A 20,111-nucleotide genomic window follows, 5' to 3' on the forward strand; every position below is an offset into this window, starting at 1 on the left:
ACATCATGTCAATTACAGTTGCTGTGACTAATACTGAATATGTAATGCAAATGTAAAAATATAATGGAAATGCAAATACATTGTTGAATGATTATAAACATGGTATTTTGCCTGTTAATGCCTGCAGTGCAGTGCAGAAAATGATATGACAACAATAAGGTCTAAATGCAACTGGCCCCTCTAACAGCACAACTGGCCCCAGCTTGGCCCCCCCAGTTGAAATGGTCTAGAACCGCCACTGTCAAACATTGAAAACCTCCTCATGTCAACTCACTCTGAAGAAACAACCTCAAATGTACATTACATCCAAATATAATATGCAAACATTATATAGAAAATAAATCTGTTTTCTGGAGTGCAAATATCTCAAACTAGCTTGAAGATTCATTTATTAATTGTCTGCAAATATTAGGGCAATGATATGGTCTTCATGGACCCTTTTCACATTCCACAAGCAGAAGTTGTCATAGTTGAGTAAACTTCTATAGTGGTGAACGGAAACTACAACCAACACAATTTTTACTTTCCAATTTGCTCCAACAGCAAAAGGAAAAAAATTTTTTGAGAGAGATAGTCAGAAGTACATTCTTCCATCACTTCCTTATCGTTGTATAAGAAAGTAGTGTGATAAATGTACATTAAAAAAAAACTTTCTTTTAAAAAAATAAATAAAACTATTTGCAAGATTTATGATGTTAACTGTGAAAACGCATCATCACACTCCATAAAAAAGGTCCATTTTAAATAAACAAATATTTCTCAAAAAACCCTTTGATACCTGTGTTGCGGTTTGAAATGGCTCTTGCACATCCTGTCTTTATTAAAATATTGTTGGTTTTTAGTTACCCTTTTATTTTATTTTTTGTGCCCTTATTTCTTTATTTAATTTATTTTCTGTTGTAAAAGAGAAAAAAGTTATACTTTGAAACAATTGAACAAACCTGGAGTACAATCTATATTTAAAACACATTAGGTAATTGTACATACCTGTATTTGTAAAGACACAATCACTGTGATTGCATTGAGCACTATATGTAACCTGAAATATACTGTATGATTGTACTCAAATGAATGATTTAAATAAACACAAAATAAATAAATAAATAAATAAATAAAATATTGTTGGTTTTTATTAAGTCAATAAGTTGCACATCAAAAAATTGTGAGTGTTGTAAAAACACACCAACATTCTATCTGCAATTTTCAGGAAATGGAAAGGTTCACTTCGGTGTTGCTGGTGTTCAGCTGCAACACTGGTTAGATTACTTGCCCACCGCCGCGCCGCACCGCCCCTACCGTCATTTTGATTTTTTTATAGTAATTAAAGTAATTTAGTTCAATTAGAGCTCACTCTTGACGATGGCGAAAGATTTGGTTTCAAAGCGAAATGTAAAAGTGCCTATTTCAGCGAGTTTGTCATTGTACTGTTTTATGTTTTTCATTACGAATAATAATGAACCCACCATTCAAGCAACTGCCGCCCCCGAATTGGCGCTAATTCAAAAGCGAAAGTAAAATGCACATGGGCATTCATAATGGTGCGTGTCCACTGGAGCGAAGCGAGTGTGTTCGCGCTCAACTTCCATAGAAATTAATTCAAAATGCTTGCTCTTCTCCGCAACTTTATGAATGCATGTGTGGCCGTGCGCATTTTAATTTCGCTTTTAAATTAGCGATTTAAAAGCAAGGTACAAAAGAGGGAAAAACTCCAACGCCCAGCCTCCCTCCTCGGTGATACCAGTATTACCGGTGTTGTCACACGTCGATTAATTTCGACGTGTGACATTTCCTCACCGTCACATCCATAGTTCACTATGGTGAATGATACCTGTATAGCTGAAGTCCAGTTCTGAATCCCAGGCATGATTTCAGTGTTGCAGCTGTAGAAACCTGAACAGAAGACAACGTACAAACACACATCTGAATATACAGTCCAGTGAAAACATAATAGAGTCCAACAATGGTCTAGCAGAGGTTTGTACCAGTTGGGGTGGGAGAATCAGTCAGAAGTGCATGAATATCTTCCACAGCATCTGTGTCATCAATCTAGAAGTGTATTAAAACATCAGACAGATCTTTTACTCCAAAAAAAAGGCCAGTATCTCCAAGTTTAAGTTCAACCTCTAGTACAAAGCCAGTTTACCTCCAACACAAAGGCATCCTTCTTCCCATGGGACAGGTCTATTTCTGACACCTCATCTGAGCTCTCTGAGTGAGAACGAAAGAGACGGGACCTCTGACGGGGCTCAGGAATAGGTGAACCAATGATCTCTTCGACAACCTCCTACGATGGGAAAAAAAGAAAGAAAATGTTTTAGCTGTGGTTTCAAAAGAGGAACAGGTGGATACAAATAAAGTAATATAAAATACAATTGTATTAAATATAAAATTTAAGTACTACCTCACAAAGTGCCTTGACGTGGATGTGTACTTACAGGAGGGTTGATTTCATACACTTCTTTATTTTTAACGATGGTGTCATTGATTTTCTTCTGCATATTGGAGATGTGCTGTTCGTATGTGATGTCACTGGGAGTTTTTCCCAATACCTGGATTCCTCCAGGACTGGGTAATGCTGTCAGATAAACTCCTGTTGCAGACTGGATGCAACAAACAACAGATATTAACAGGACAACCAGTCTTATTTAATTAACTAAACGCACTGAGCATTATGGGTAATGGCACACTGACCGCCAGTCCTAGAAGCATGGTCTCTCCAACACTGATTTGGATACGCAGACCAAACAAAGCGTTCATCCCCCGTAGCTTCAATTTGTTCATCAGCTGTGTGTGGAGCTCGTACTCTAGAAACGGCAGAAGATTGCTGATGGCCATGGCGTTCCCCTCGCCCTGGGCCTTCTTTTTAGTCCGACACAGCCTACAGTGGGGTGGAGAAGCAAAAAATACCCAGATGACCCATCACATTTGCCAAAATGCACAGTATACCACCAGAACATACTGTGAGAAACACTGGCTATATTTACATGCACACTTTTTGTTTCAATCGGAATTAATTCAAATTGAATTGACCTGCGACTGTACAAATACACAGAGTTTCCCGCTGTTTTTGCATACTATTCTCTTACATTGCGCCTTTTCTTTGTTTTAAAGAAAAGTTCACTTAATATTTATCTATTTTAGGTCCTGATTAAGAGACTTCAGGCACATGAACCGTTGTGCCGTACTGTTTATATATAAAACTGTTTATATATAAAACAGTAAAAAGCCCCTTCCCGCACCCAAAATAAAGTGTCTGTGGATGAGACTATGAAGTGATGAGGATTAATGGAACGTTGTTGTCCTCCACAGACGATTAGTGATAGGGGAATTTTAGAACAACACGAGTAATTTATTTAATGACAACTGCAGCTCGTTACGCACGTCATAACGTCATTTCTACGTCATTGCATATGCGCAGTCCTTTCCAGTTTCGGTTTTCAATCCAATCAAGTGTTTGTATGTTCTCTCGATCGGATAAGAAAAGGAGTTAACCACCCCTTTCAAACCGATCAAAATTTTATTCAGATCGAGCTCAATCGGATCGATCAAGGTGTTTAAAGGAAGGCTTTTCAGTCCGACTGAGCCATCAATCCGGTTACTAATGGATTATTTGGTTGCACGTAAACGTAGCCAATGTATCCCACAATGTAATACATTTGACCTGAACTTTTCCCCCAAAATCTGAACTAATTGTTCACTTGGGACACATTAAAAAAGTAAATGTCTCCTTTTTTTTTTTTTTGCAACGTTGTAAATAAAATGTACTACTAAGGCTGAAAGATTTGGGGGAAAATATAATTGTGATTTTTCCTTTTACATTTATTTAAAAAAAAAAGCCCCAGGTTTGCTTTGCTTGTTTGTAGGGCTGCACTGTTTGGCCAAAATTGTAGTGATAACATCAATATGATATACTGTATAGGATTTTTTTTAAAATTATTATTATTAAATAAAATATTAAACAATATTAATATTGTAATATTTCACTGTAAAATAAATTAACTGTAAATCAACTATTTAAGAAAATAATAATAATAATGACTTTTTGAGATTTTTATAGAGATTCATTAATAATGAGATTTTTTGCTTGACAACAGTTAGTTTATAAATGCTTCTCATTTATGCATCATGAGCTATGAACACTGAAACACACAGCACATATATTTGTTCGATTAAATAGCCGCCTTTGCGATTTGATGATCAAACTAAGACATACCGTGATTTAGGTTTTAATTCAATTAATTGTGCAGCCCTACACACTGCTATTTATTATGAATTGCTTCAGATACTACTTGCACTATACTGTGCAGTATGCAGTACAAAAATATTCCATTTGGACAGGATGTTATGTGCAGTTTCTACCTGGCCTGAATCAGGCAGCCCTTCCCGGTGATGTTGGCTTCAGTAGGCAGGTCGATAGTGGTGAAGAGGACATCGGGCACTTTGTAACGGCGACAGCAGCAGCAATAGGTGAGCTGAGCAGGAAATGGTATGTTCAACTCATCGTACGGTATGTGACAGAACTCACAGCCAGGGGGCGCCACCTCCTCAAATCTTACAGAAATAAATAGTCCAATTAGTACATATACGATAACACAAGGGCACACACAGACCCAACCAGCCATAAACAGAATAAAACTATCTTTACATGAGCGTACAAATTTGTAAAGTTTATTTTTGAACATAAACACATACATATTCAGAGAAAGCCAAGTTTTAGCCCCTTTGTTATGAAGTCCTTAAGACTTAATTTGGTTAGTAGATGTAAAAACTGTCCCCAGCAAACATACACAGACACACACACAAACTTAATTAGTATTGTTTAGTATTGAGATTAAAGGAAAAGTTCACCCAAAATTAAAATTAAGTCATGATTTACTTCATGTTGTTCCAAACCTGTTTGACTGCTAAACTCAGTATGAAATCAAAACTGACAATGAACAAAATGAAGTCGCACCCTAAATTTTTTCTCATGCGGGAAGCAATACGTCACAAATTCAGTTCCGTGCCAACTTTAAGAGCTACTGCACCAAGGAGAAAATTTAGAGAATAATGACGTTTTTATTAAAGTCATGATGAAATGGAGGTAGTGACAGATCTGTGATATTGTGTATTTGAGCGTAACTATATATATATATATGTATAAAAGAGGCTGTGACTAGGGCTGTTCAATTATGGCAAAAATCATAATCACGATTATTTTGCTCAATATTGAAATCACTATTATAGATGAACTGAACTGAAATTTGAAAAAATGTGATATAACGGATGTATTTTATTTATTCTCATTGGTACAATTATTAATTGGCAGAATTTGTTAAAAGGGATAAAATGGTACGTTGAAAATGTTGTTGTTGTTACACGGGCGCCGCCATGTTGGATTTCAACATTCGACTACGTCACTGGCATGGTAGGCTACTCCGTTGCCAACAGTGTTGCCAACTTAGCAATTTTGTTGCTAGATTTAGCAACTTTTTTGACTACCCTAGCAACTTTTTTTCCAAAAAGCACCTGGCAACAAATTTAGCAATTTTTTACATTTATTTGGCAACTTTAGCAACTTTTGGAAAGTGACTCTAATCCAAACCACATTCGTACAAGCTAGCTAAATAGACTGAGCGGTTCATTCATAATTCCTTAAGATCACTGTGGAAATCGCTGTGAAAACCGAAAGACAAAATACAACAAGCACAGGGGCAGGGCCATAGACATAATAAGACGCCCTATTGGCCACTGGAGCGTACGTCAACAGTGCCGCCATATTGCAGAGGGCAACTTTCCAAAACCTCTCATTACAGGAATTGAGAAAAATGCCTGCTTCGTGTGCTGCTTGGGGCTATACAAATCGCCACACAATTGAAAACAGGCCTTGGGGATTTTACAAGCAAATCTAAATTAGCATTTCAAATAATACGTATAACATAATGGCATAGTTTTGCGTTGCGATTTCGTAATTACGTCATAGCGCAATGACGTCACAACGTCATTTAGCAACTTTTAGCAACAAATCGATCTGCCTTTAGCAACTTCCCCAGAAAATTAGTTGGCAACAGTGGTTGCCAACCAACACTAGCAGAGCTAGCTTCTCTCTACCCCCTGCCTTGTCAACAAAATTATTCTAGTCGTGATTTCTAGTGTTTAATCCTAGGTACGAGAGACAGATGTGTTGAAAACGTCAATGAGTACATGAAGCGTCTGACATCAAATGTTTTATTTAGCTACAAGTCCAACGCATACTAGAATCCTTGATATTCAGCTGAGGGGAAAAGATGTAACGTTAGTTCACTGCACAGGATGGGAACGAATCTTATTCATCCTTCCTAAATGCCCCCTCGCCCAAAGAGTGAACTGCCGGTACGCTCTTAACCTTATCGGTTGGAGAAAAGGATATAAGTTAGCCTAGCCTAGCCCAGTCGCCAATTCGTAAAATACACTGTTACATAGGGATGGGCGATATATTATCGTTTGCGATATACCGGTAAAATTTTTCCTCACGATAAGAATTAGTCTTCCCGCGATAATAACGATAAAGCCTAGTTGATGACGGGACCCATTCACAGCTCACGCCCATGGCGGAAGGCGGACGTGAAGCTAAGGTGAAGTTTATCGCTAAACAAGTAATCCGTGTTCACACCGAACACGAATTTAATTATTTGCGCGAGTAGATTACATACAAAGTCAATGCAAAGACGCGAATAGACGCATCATTCGCGTCGGGCGTCGCGAATGACGCGAATTGGGCGACGCGTCTGCCGCGAACGTCTTCCGCGCAAATTGAAAAATTTGAACTCGAGCGAATGTTCAAGCGTCTAACTAGACGCGATAGACGCGTATTTGATGCTCTGTTCGCGTACGGTGTGAACACAACATTACTACCTCTACAATCTGGAACTGGTACACACAGATAGATTTTCACCCGCCCATCTCACCGAACACTGACTGAGCGCTTCAGAGTTTCGCTCTCCGTCAAGTGATCCATAAAGCCCACTATATCAGTTCATCTCAATGAATAGAATACACAGTGTATTTGACGCGCAGTAAACACTAGTGTGAGGCGCACGACTTGCTGTCACTTTGCTGAGAGCGCTCAGTGTTTCTCACACACTCAATGAGAGAGAGAGTCTTACATACCACGCAGAATTGAAGTGTACATGACGTCTACATGTAAATTATATTATTTGTTGTATTTTCCTGTAAAAATAATGGAGTTCATTTAGAATTATTCAGCTTTTATGAAACTAATGCGCAAACGTGATAATATTCATGAACCCAGCAGCTCATCAATCCTTAGTGCGGTTTATATTGTTATTAGTATCAGAATTCATAGTAGTATTAGTAGCTATAACTATTCGTTGTTAGTTTTTTTACATTTCAAACTTGTAAATGATTTGAACTGTGTGATGTTTTTCAGTATAGTTGCACTATTTAAACATTATCTGCACTTTTACAGAAGAAACGTATATATGCAACTTTTCCATTTCTGCAAGGGATGGTGTTTGGATTTTTACTGTTTTTTAAATTATTTTATGTACGGTAATTGGTATTTTATAGGAGCCTATTTGATGAAGGGTACATTTTACTTTGCATGCAGCTATCATTTGTAGCCAAAAACAGTGGTGAATATGGTATTATATTTATATCGTCATTGATATCGTTATCACAATAAATGCCATAAAATATCGTGATATATTTTTAAGTCCATATCGCCCATCCCTACCAACTACTTTTGGGGCGCTCCAGCGTCTCAGCTCGTACATCCCTTAGAGCGATCTCTAGACACCTCTAACACGTCTCTCTCACCGCACAGCATCCGAAATGAACGGTGCATGGTGATGCATTTTTGCCGATCAATAAATGTTCCAGGTTGACCTCTCTTCAACAGATTGACTCCGGTGCAGTGTCCATGCTCCAGCAGCGACCGCGCCCACACACTTCCCCCCCAAAGCCTGAAACTGGTCGTCCTCCATGTGGTGGTAGTCAGATACTACTGGCCTGTCCCTCACATGCTCAAATGCGTAACTCATGCCATTAAAATTACTCATTTTCGTGTGTGTATATAGGACTTGCAGCTGTTGCCTATATACCTTCGCGTGTCCTACAATGCCAGTGACGTCATCGAAATTGCCAGCGTAACAAACGCAATTTTTGTGCGGCTTAAAAAAAGCTATATTGATATTTTTAGTTAAAATGTTTAATGTAAATTACTTTTAATTGTCATAAACAACATGTTATCAAAGTTGATTTTTTTCAGTTCAGTTCATCTTTAAAGGTGGTTGAAATGATCTTATTTCATGATATGAGCAATTTTTAATATCAGTGAAATTTCACAATTATCAATACTTACAAAATACAGCAAAAACTAATACTAGGTCAATTAATGTAAGTAAAAGTCCTCAAAACAGTTACATAAGACAAGTAAACAGTCAGCAATACAATAAGAACAAAGAAACTAAATTACAAACAATACCAACAAAGAAATACAACAGAACAAAAATACAAATTAAACAAATAGTGCTTTAGGTTTTTCAGGAAGACATACTAATAGCTTTGCTTATGTGTGTGTATATATATATATATATATATATATATATAGATTGCTTATTGGATGTTGAAATGTGGCTGTGGCACTCAAGATGAATGCCAGCATGCAGAAGTGGGTTTAAGCAGACTAAATTATTTGAGAAGTCCTACATATGTCACCAAAGAGAAATCTGTCAGTGTTTATTAGAAGGTCCAGTTATGGCATTTTCATTTAACTTTACGAGGTCAAAACATTTAAAAAAAAAAATGAAACAAGAATAAAATGATGCGCTGATTAGAATTGTTGTATTATTCCAAATGAAAAGATTAAGATTCCCAAATAAATGTAAAGAGTTTCACACAAAAATATAAAATTCACAAATAAATAAATAAAATGAGATTTGCAAAAAATATTTACAAATGTTTTATTATTTTACAAACACAACTCTGCCTGGCATTTATTTGTGAACCACTTTCTGTGCATTTGTAAATCTCTGCACACATTTGTGAATAGCTTCTTGTGCATTTGTAAATCCCCTGACGCATCTGTGGATTTTGAAACACTTCTAGTGTCGACGACTCGACGTGCAGACAAATCCACAAATAAGTGGACTCCACCCACCATTTACTCAAGCCAATCAGATAACGGCCACACTGAGCTGGCCTATCGTAGCACGTTCTCGCTACAACCAATCACATTTGGCTTTACACTTGAGGCGGGAACTGATTCTTGCACCCTTGAAAGGAGCAGTAATAATCTTTCGGCGCATCGTTCAAATTGAGCTGAACTGTTTGTGAGTAATGACCTGTTTTCAAAAGATTGTTGGAGTTTAAGCCCTCTTTATATTTCCATCTGGATCTTCTTTACAAATATCTTCTCTACAAACAAAGGAAATCGTAATACAGGTACTTAATTTTTTTAATTATATTTATAATGCTCTATAGATCCACGGAGCTGATCATATGCGACATTAAAACTCCTTGACTGAAGAAGTGGGAAAAGCTGTTGGCTGTTGTGTGACAGTAATTTCACCTATTACACAACCTCATGTATTTATCACGAGGTTGAACCCAGTTATTCATTAGTCAGCTACTTATTGATGCTTTTCTGTTCTTCCTTGATCGCCCCGAGTGTAAAGCCAAATGTGATTGGATGTAGTGAGAACGTGCTACGATCGGCTAGCTCAATGTGACCTTTATCAGATTGGCTTGAGTAAACGGTGGGTGGAGTCCACTTATTTGTGGATTTGTCTGCACGTCAAAATTGTGTTTCAAAATCCACAGATGCGTGAGGGGATTTAAAAATGCAAAAGAAGAGATTCACAAATGTGTGCAAAGCGGTTCACAAATAAATGCCAGGCAGAGTTGTGTTTGTAAAATAATAAAACATTTGTAAGTATTTTTTTTATTTGCAAATGTCATTTTATTTATTTGCGGATTTTTATGCATTTTTGTTAAACACTTTACATTTATTTGTGGATCTTAATCTATTTGTGAATTTGATACATTTTTGTGAATATCCTTCAATTTATTTGTGAATATTAATCTATTTATTTGGAATAATGCAACAATTCTAACCCCATAATGAGTTGTTCACAATAAGATCTTTAACATTCATTTAGAAAATAGATAGAATGAATTTTCATTTCTCACCCTTTTTGCAGTTTGATACAACATGAGGGGGAGAGTTAATGATAACATTTTTTATTTTTGGGTGAACTATTCCTTGCTCCTTATATGGTGTTAAATTATGGACAAATCAGCACAAGCACATAAACAGTGAGCAAGTGAATTAAAAAAAAAGAATTGTGCACACACAAATCAACACGTTGCGAGGAGAAAAGTGCGTGTCATGACAGGTCTCACACGTGCAGAACTGACTACCGGTGTTTCTCTGATGAGGCGGCTGAGTTTAGCTTTGTGCCTAATCTCTCTGGCCAGTCTTTGACTAATCCATCGTCTTTCTCTGAGTTAATCTTGAAATCCAACTTTTCATCCTGTCGACCTGCCCCTGCCCCAACTTCTCTCCTGAAATTCTGCCACTCTGTCATCTCTGCACCTATTTCTTACTCCATTAATACATCTCTTACCTCTGATTCATTTCCTCAGCCACTCAAAACTGCCACAGTTGCCAAATTACTGGAAAGAACTTTTGCCTCCCAGCTTCAGTCTTTTCTAGTTGTAAATGATCTCTATGATCCCTTTCAATCTGTTTTTTTTTTGCCCATTTCATAGTACTGAAACTGCCCTTGTAAAGGTAGTGAACGACCTACTACTTTCTGGTGAATCTGGCTCTCTCTCTATACTTATACTACTCGACCTTAGCTCCGCCTTTAATACTGTCTGCCATGATATACTTATTTCCAGCCTCTCGAATGTGGGTATTTCTGGTGTAGCTCTTTCTTAGTTTTCCTCCTATCTCTCTGAGACACAATTTTACATTTCAATGCAGGGTTTTAGATCTCCGACTCTCTCCCTTAAAGGGGATCCGTGTCCCCCAGGGATTCGTTCTTTGTCCATTATTAATCATCATTTACATACTACCTCTGGGTAAGATCTTACATTGACGTGGTTTTAATGATAATTTCTACACTGATGACATCCAAATATATACTATGTGCAAGCCTGGTCTATCGAGTAACCCCTGAGTGCAGTCTGGACGATGGGGCTGGGCGACATTTCGTTCCGCCCACACCCGATTTTATTGGTTTATAATACAGCAATCTTATTGGCGTAGACGCTTGAGGCATGAGCATGCGCATTCCTTTATGTACTGTACGAGTCTATGGTACGAGTTTATGAATGATCTATGACGCTGTTTGGCCGTACTACATAAATATTAAGTGATAACCATGGCGATTTCAGTAACGATCAATTGGATAATGTTTTGATGAACTTACGAATCAAGTTCGATGAAGTTACTGTCAAAATTTATTCGTATAGCGCTCAATTCACATCGTTTCAAAGCAGCTTTACAAAAAGTCATATTGTAAGCTTTAATATTGAGCCGTTTTATGGCTTGGCGATATCATGAAATATGTTGCTGATAAATAATACACTGTTTGAGATTTAGTCTCGCTATACTATTATAATAATTTACCCTGCAGATAAGTCAGTGCCACTTTTAGTGGGCAATGAGCATGACTGCATGAAATTACTGGCATATCAAAGGAGATATAATTTCTATATAGGCTGATTCTATATAGACAATATATTTCCGCATGTCATGCAGGGCTACGTAATTTTACATCATTCATTTATGTTTCTTCGTTTTTCCATTAGGATCAGTGAATAAACACAAACTCGGGATATTACACAAATGATAATTCACTGTATTTCAGTAAAACATCGGATAAATCCGAAAGTGTGTTTTATTCAATTTTAAAGCAAAACCACGGTGACAAATAAGACAATAATAGGCTACCAAATAGCCTACAAGCCCTGGCCATTGGATTTTGTGCGTACAATGGGAATAAAAACCGTGCAGTGCTGAAATGTGAATGTGAAATGTGTTTTTTTTACTAAAACAGATGTTATGTGCTCAAGAGCATATTTGAGCAATAGTTCATGTTCATATCACTTCTCTGCTGGTTATTTTATTTATTTTATTATATTATAATTGCACAGATTTACAGCAGTGGGTCTTTTTATGGTTATGCAGCTAGCCTATATGTGAGTGTTAATATTTGAAACCATTTTTATCCCGTAGCCTACAACGCAGATTAAAACATGAACACGCAATGCAGGGGTGGATTAATAAATAATTGGAATTTTAATAGGCTACCTGATGTCAGTCACAGTGGTTAACCGGTGGACACTTATTAGAAAATATGAATCTTTAAAAACTATAACATAGGGCTTTACAGAACCAATATATAGGCCCTCATATTTTATTAACAGGTAGCCTAAAAACAAGGAAACCTGAATTTGTCATTAAACATTTTATTTGCACTTTGAACCAAATAACGCAAGCATTGGACAACAAATCGCGTTAAAAAAATGACAAAAAATGGCCGTGCTTCAGAATTTAAAATCAGCTGCTTACATTCTTACAGTGAAATATCATAATTTGCGTAAAATCCCGAGTTTGAGCTGATCCACCGATCCTGATATGAAGAAGCCAAGTGAATGACGCGCTAATGTAAAACATCTCCATGAAAGTAAAGGTGCGATCACCAAGTGTTCGTTTTTAAACAATAACTTCATCTATTCTGTGTGTTAAGTACAATAAAACATTAGCCATAACTAAAATTACCATGGTAAACCGATAATAAGATTAAAGTTAGCATTTAATATTTCTTTAATATGGCCAAATCATTCACAAAATCGCACATAAGGAAATGCGCATACTCAGACCTGAATCGTCTACACCAATAAGATTGCAGTATTATAAACCAATTAAATTGGGGGTGGGCGGAGCGACACATGTTGCCCCGCCCAAATGCGTCGCCCCTCCCCATCGTCCAGACTGCACTCTAGGGTACTTGGCTCTATTTAAATTAATAAAATCTCCACTTGTGTCAATGAAAAAAAAAGAATGGCTCAATTCCAACTTTTTGAAACTAAACATGGAGAAGACGGAAATCATTATTACTTGTATCACTTACTAGTTAATGTTACATTAATGGACATCACCTCCTCATAGAATGCAGTGTGTGTTTGTTATATTAATTGGTGTATAAATGGACACAAACTGACAGAACCATTCTAACCATGCTCGCAAACAAAGGGCCATAAAACCTCCCAAAAGAGGAATTTTCGCATTTGCAAATTCCATCTTTCTCATTGGTCATGCCAACCCTGTGTGACTTTTTCCAGATTTTATAGAGCCTCCACACAAGTTCCCACCTCTCTTTGCTTCTCGGCAGTCTCTTCACTGGCGTCTCTGGATTACTGTCTGCGGTCCGACTGCGGCCCTAACTTACAACCAGCCATGTGCTCACTCAGGAGAAAGGACTCTCTGAACCACAACAGAGTCAAGAATAACAAAGCAAGTTCAAGAGATTGCAACTTCAGCCCATTGAATCAAGACCTTCTTCAGAGACTTCAAGAGACTGATTCAACTTTAAAGGCATTTAAAAAAGTATTAGGGCTGAAACAATTCCTCGAGTTACTCGAGTTACTCGATTACAAAAATTCCTCGAGGCAAAAACTCTGCCTCGAAGCCTCGTTAAATTCCTATGTAAAATTTAATTCACTATACGCGGATCTATACTAAAGCGCGTGATACATTTTGAATTTATTTGGCGCGATGGCGGAGAGTAAAGATGTCCATAAACGGCAGAGAATGTCTAAAGTTTGGATCATTACATACTTAAAAAGGAAGAAAGGAAGAGAACAAGGTGCAATGTGTCTACTGCGAAGTAGACCTGGCATACCACAACAATACGACTTCAATGATTCAGAATCTGAACCGAAAACATCCACTCCATGCTCTCCCCAAGTGTCACTGAAACATTAACCTAATGGTGTGTTCACACCGAACGCGAATAGAGCGTCAAATACGAATGTATATACGAATGTTTAAGCCTCTATCGCGTCTAGTTAGACGCTTAAACATTCGCTCGAGTTAAAATTTTTCAACGTGCGCGGAAGACGTTCGCGTCATTCGCGACGCCCGGCCCGAATGATGCGTCTATTCGCGTCTTTGCACTGACTTTGTATGTAATCTACTCGCGCAAATAATTCAATTTGCGTTCGGTGTGTGAACCCCTTTACTCACTCACACACACACAGACACACACGCATGCACCCTCGTCTCTCTTACGCGCCAATCAGATCAATTGCGGCAATGCATCACATATGCTTAAACTTTCATGTAGCCACGCAACAATAATTTCAGCATGCATTCACTATATACACCGCAACGTGATGGAGGAACAAATATTGTATTGCAGTCTTTGCGAGACCTTGTTTGTATGTCACGTCTTCCAAATAGTTACAGACAACAACAAAAAATTAAATTCCCCAGCCTGCTTCTCCAAATCTACTTGTACTTTTGGGGAAGACATTTTAATTGGCCACCAAAGTAATTGAGCATAGAACATTGTTGGCACTTATACTAAATGGGTAAAAATTCCAATAAATAGGCCTAGTTTTGAAGCCAAATGTTGGAGTTGAAATAAGTTTTTGTTTTTTTTGTTTTTTGAGAAATAAAAGCCAAATGCTTGATCACTTTACAGCCACATCATTTACGTTATGCATTATTTGTTTTGGTTGTTTAAAAACACACAAAAAAAAAATATCCAATTACTCGATCGATTAAGTGCTAGATTAATCTATTACAAAAAGAATCGATAGCTGCAGCCCTTAAAAGTATTGTACATTTAAAGAGCTAGGTTAGTGTAAGCTGTGGACCCCTTGATCAACAAGGTCATTTAGAAACTGATATTTCTTTCAGATGGTTAACTTGACTTCATTTCCCCTGCTTCTGTTTGGTTTCTTTTTGTCTACCCATGTGATTTGTGTGTGTGACTAGACTAGTTCCAAACTGTGTACAATACATATTACAGTGTTTACTTGTTCATGGACATTGGTGCCTGGGTTCTGATGATTGCTGCTTACGGCTATATTAAGAAAATATGCTTTATGTACATGATCTGAATGAAAAAATATAGCATGAACCACCGCTATTCTGTGATTACACATTGGTTAATGTTGAAGAAAAGATCGAACGTTTGACGAATGTCAAACCAACTTTACTGCTGGCTTATTTCAAACCATTGTGAATCGTGAGAAACCAGCTTTTTATGTCTAGATCAAGAGAAAACTACTTTTATGTCAAGATCATAAGAAAACATCAAATAAACAACTATTAATGCCTCTATGGGCTTCCGTAGTATGGTGCTGCTACAATTCACAAAGAATCTCACAGCAATAAGACATACAAACTTAGAAAGAAAACTTAACAGTTTGCCATCCCATTCCCAACACAACATGTTTTGAGTGTGTTCGTTCGGAGAGGGGCAACAAGAACAGCACAACAGAACTCGCGCTTGTGGTCAGTTCTGCGTGTGCGAAACCTGTTAGGACTCGAAGTTTTGTTATTTCTCCTCACACCTTGTTGATTTGTGTGCAAAATTATATATTTTTTGCTCGAGTTTGGGATTTGCGTTTTCTTCAAGTTTACATTTTACGTGCGAGCATTGTCACTGTGGTCACCGTAATTCACTTGCAAGCTGTGTTTATGCGCTTGCGCTTTGTCCATCATTTAATTGCATTCCCTTTGCAGGGGGCCAAAGGTGTGTGTGTGTGTGTGTATATGTGCTTGTGTGTGTCATTAACCTACCCCAGTGAGGCTGTACTACCCATATCCCCATCGACCCTTTCTGACCCTGTAGAAAAGACAAGCGGTTGCCGTGACAACCTGTGATCGGTCTCTAGCGGGCCGTCCTGCATGAAACGGGAGCTGAGGATCGCAGCGGTGCCTGAAGCTGATAGAATACACACCTCCTCACTGCAAACACACATAAAAAGCACATAATCAGAGCATTTCATCACAGAACGAAAGATGAAGCTGTATTTGAGGGTGTTTTCAAATGCTTTTGGTAAAGACCCAAATCAGTTTAAAGTCCCCCTATAATCAATAATTTTATCCTATAAAATGACAATATTAAAAATAACCAAAATGACATATTTAAAAAAAATCCTGTGAAAATAATTTCTTCACGCCTTAAAATAGCTTGAAAGTAACTATACACCCTTGCTTCATTTAGTATACGCCGATTCATGAATATGCAAATTGGTCCCAGCCTCTACCCCGCATCACTCCAGCTCAGATTTCCTGATCCACTCGTTCAACTTCACTGTAGTAAACGCTGCACAATGGCAAGAGGAAATACTGGTTTAATTCACCCATATATGTTTGAACCAGAAACTGATTCAGAAGAAGTGGAAGAGTGAATTATACAGGGTCGTCTACAAATTGATGAATCAGACTGGTAATGCTTTTTATGTATCGCTCTTTACAACGCAAGACACACAGCGGTAATTAATATGATTAGCCTTTTGCTTAACTACGTTATCAAACAGCTAATAATGTGTGCTAATGTTACACAAACCATGTTTCCATTCCCCATCTCAGAAACAGACAGCTGCCTTCTGAAAATCAGCATCCTCAGAAACGCTTGACCAACTTAGAACGTCAGTGGAGAAAGGCATATAGTTCATCATAACATCGTAATATATATCATACCTAATACACAGATACATAAGTCACCCGCTATATTGCTAAATGTACCCAATTTTTCATATCAACAGAAAATTATACCGGAATAACCTGGCTTCTCTTGAGACTCCCCTGCTTCACAGCATAGTTAATGATATGCTAAAGCACGATGGCATTTGGGACAGAACAACAGCAATTTCAATCTGCGCTTTTGAGACTGTCTCGAGAAAATACTCAGCAATGGTGTTGACATGAATTTGAGTCAACTGAAATATGAAGTCTTAAATCATATCAAAAAGACTTCTGGTTAATAGGAAGTAGGATCGTTGTGAATCCGATAAGGATGCAGTCTTTGACAAAAACGCTATTTTCTCAGCTTTTTGTTCAAAACGTTGCTTTTTTAATGAAACTTACCCCAATTCAAGTGTTGATCAAAAAAAGAATGCATAAAGCTAGAATAATAAAAAAAAAAAAAAATGTTTTTATATATACAAACAAAATATAAAGGTTTTGTGAAAATGATCAAAAATGCTGGCGCTGACTGGCAACTTTAATAAAAAGCACTGGTGGGTAGAGCTGCACGATTATGACAAAAATCATAATTGCCGATTATTCCCTTGAAATTGCGATTATTAATAACGATTATCACAATTTACATTGAATATATATATAGGCATATTATAATACATGTTTACACAAAAATTGTTAACACACACAAGTACTGTCCCCCTTTACTTAACATACACATAAATGGTAAGAATGACTCATAGTAAAGACTAGAAAAACATTAGGACTACTAAAGCAGTTAAATAGCAGTCCCAAACTAGTTTTTGTTAATACAATGTTGATATGAGCCACCACAGTCATTTAATAATATAAAAAATAACACAAAGTGAAAATAAAGTGGCATTTTTGGGTTATGGAAACGACAGTTACCATGGTAAATACACAATACTAACAAGAACTGTTAATGAGACAGCTCCTGGTGAATAGAATGAAAATCATACCTGCATGCAAATCCTTCTCAGCTAACACGTGATTTATTGGTATTTTACTTTTATTTCGTGACTTAATAATTTACATTGTAACGACGTTGCATGCTCGTAGTTTCTTTTGCACTTTATACAGTGAAGCGATACACAGCGCGCGCCGCCGCATTTGCGCGTGCAATTGAAGAGTGCGCGCTACGAGCACAGTATAACGGCTGACAGGACAGTAAAGTCCGTTTTTCTGAGGTGAAAGACTTTTTATTTCAGCGTATACTTACGTCACTGCCTGGTATGTTATATTGTGCTGGGTTTTCTGAAGTAGTCGTGATTCGCCTCTCATTACATTATTATGCTCTAAACACACACACGCAGAGTGGATTTTCTTTTGTAATCGCGGCTTTGAACGATTACGTAATCCTGGCATCCGTAATCGTAATCACAATTAGAAATTCGATTAATTGTGCAGCCCTACTGGTGGGGAAAGATTTTTTTTTTTTTTTTACAAAAAAATCTTTTTTTTACAATAGAAAGTTTCCATGGGTGTTAAATGTTCTTTATGGAACCACAGATGACAATAAACTTTTATTTCTGAAAGTGTACTTTACCTACAGTATGTAAGAGATAATGTGTCATACACACAAATTGAACACCAACGGGTATTAAAACACTCAACCAAAGGCCCGGGTCTAATTTTAAATCGAAGTCTTATTTTAACATTTTAATTTCTAGATTTTTCTACCGATGCCAAGTTCTAAAAATCAATCATTATCAATTAAATCACAAACATCTGAAAATAATGAGGTGTTTTCAAATATTATTGTGGACAATGGGAGGCCTTGGAGTCAAATAAGTTGAGAGGCACTGTTTGAAAAGAGTTGTGCCTGGTGTGTGTTTGTTAAGTACCAGATGCTGGTGGACTCGCTGTACCCCACCACAGCGTGGCAGCCAAGAGCTTTGGTATGAGACTTTATTTCCTGACGGATCTCTTCCCACCACGCATCCCGGGTCTCCGGCTCGTCTGAAACAAACATATTTACAACATCACGTACACCGTTGACACATTAACACTCCTCGCATTAACAGCATACTAGCCATGTTAGCTGGTAATTCGATGCAATCTGGCACAACTCACAATTTTGCACTTTCACGTATTTATTCATTTAATATTATTGACTATATCAGGGATTCCCAAACTTTTTGTCAGCTGAACCCCCTTTGATCTAAAATTTTTACCCAGAGATTTTAAATACATTTTTCAATAATAACAAAACATTTGCATATTCATGGCTCTCTGATGACGGTTATTGGTCGTATGACATGCAGGTAAACTAAATATTTGATCTTTTTATTAAGTGTTTTGTTTTTACTTTTGAAATTATTCATTTATTGTAATTTTTTATTTTATGATCTAATTATTAGCTTTTCATCAACTTACAAACCCCCGTTTGGGAACCACTGCTCTATATCAATAATATGTTCAATTTAATGGTTGATTCCCATTCTAGAACGGTGTTTATCCCTCCCAAAAAAATCTGATTGTCAGAAGCATTAAGGCCCATTCCCACCAATGACGATAACTATGTAGTTTAAATAATAATCATTCTAATTTTATGAGAATTAAAGTCCACACCACAACTAACATTGTGGTGATTCTATCATTGGAATCCGCTGAAGTGATTTTTTTCCAGATGAGAAGTGTTAAATACATTGACAGTTAATCAAAATAGACCCGACTTTATAGAGCTCAAGCATTTAAAGCAGCAGACGACAAAACTGCAGCATGCTCTTAGTATAAACAGAACTTTACGTATGTTGGTGTGGTTTTCATTATAGTTATTGTTCTTGGTGTGAATGGGCCTCGCCATTATAAAAGTAAATATTCGACAATAAAATAAAATCACTTTATTTTCTGTATAGACTTTGGTTATGCATCAGGGGAAAAAACAATATGTAATTAAGAAGCTGCTTGAGCATGTGGTGTGAAAAAGGCCTTAAAACAGCTTCAAACATGATTAATTAATTAAGTAGTGCAAAACTTATATATTTTTGTAACAGTGACAAATATCAAAATTGTCCTCAGAGCAAACCATGCGCTAAAGCTAACAAGGCTAGTACCTGATCTATTCTCTCTCTTTCACACACACACACACACACACACACACACACACACACACACACACACACACACACACACACACACACACACACACACACACACACACACACACACACACACACACACACACGCACACACGCACACACGCACACACGCACACACACACACACACGCACACATGCTCACGCTCTCTAAGGGCAGGGGGTTTTCAAAGCAAATTCCCCTGCCTGTTAACCACATACTAGGAGAGGGCAGAGGGAATGAGGACGACGATAGTGAAGATGAAGCGTACAGTGGTGTGATTTGCCATTCTCCTGACTAA

General features: G+C 37.4%; 1 protein-coding gene across 29 annotated transcripts in view; it reads right to left on the minus strand.

Moving 5' to 3' along the window:
- Nucleotides 1-20,111, minus strand: part of c2cd5 (C2 calcium dependent domain containing 5) — a 58,606-nt gene that overhangs the window by 10,805 nt on the left and 27,690 nt on the right. For 15 of the 29 annotated variants that reach the window (XM_077193800.1, XM_077193795.1, XM_077193793.1 and 12 more), the window contains 8 exons: nucleotides 18,577-18,691; nucleotides 15,806-15,973; nucleotides 4,360-4,551; nucleotides 2,692-2,878; nucleotides 2,436-2,600; nucleotides 2,144-2,284; nucleotides 1,983-2,046; nucleotides 1,829-1,890 (listed from right to left, as the gene is read on the minus strand). In XM_077193800.1, the coding sequence (XP_077049915.1) occupies nucleotides 1,829-1,890; nucleotides 1,983-2,046; nucleotides 2,144-2,284; nucleotides 2,436-2,600; nucleotides 2,692-2,878; nucleotides 4,360-4,551; nucleotides 15,806-15,973; nucleotides 18,577-18,691 (1,094 nt within the window). The remainder of the gene's footprint in view (nucleotides 1-1,828; nucleotides 1,891-1,982; nucleotides 2,047-2,143; nucleotides 2,285-2,435; nucleotides 2,601-2,691; nucleotides 2,879-4,359; nucleotides 4,552-15,805; nucleotides 15,974-18,576; nucleotides 18,692-20,111) is intronic. The other 14 variants (XM_077193809.1, XM_077193804.1, XM_077193808.1 and 11 more) reach the window with 1 other exon arrangement.

Source organism: Siphateles boraxobius, unplaced genomic scaffold (assembly GCF_051911475.1).
Source record: "Siphateles boraxobius isolate OS27281-9 unplaced genomic scaffold, OSU_SipBor_1 31, whole genome shotgun sequence".
In the NCBI taxonomy this organism is placed as follows: Eukaryota; Metazoa; Chordata; class Actinopteri; order Cypriniformes; family Leuciscidae; genus Siphateles; species Siphateles boraxobius.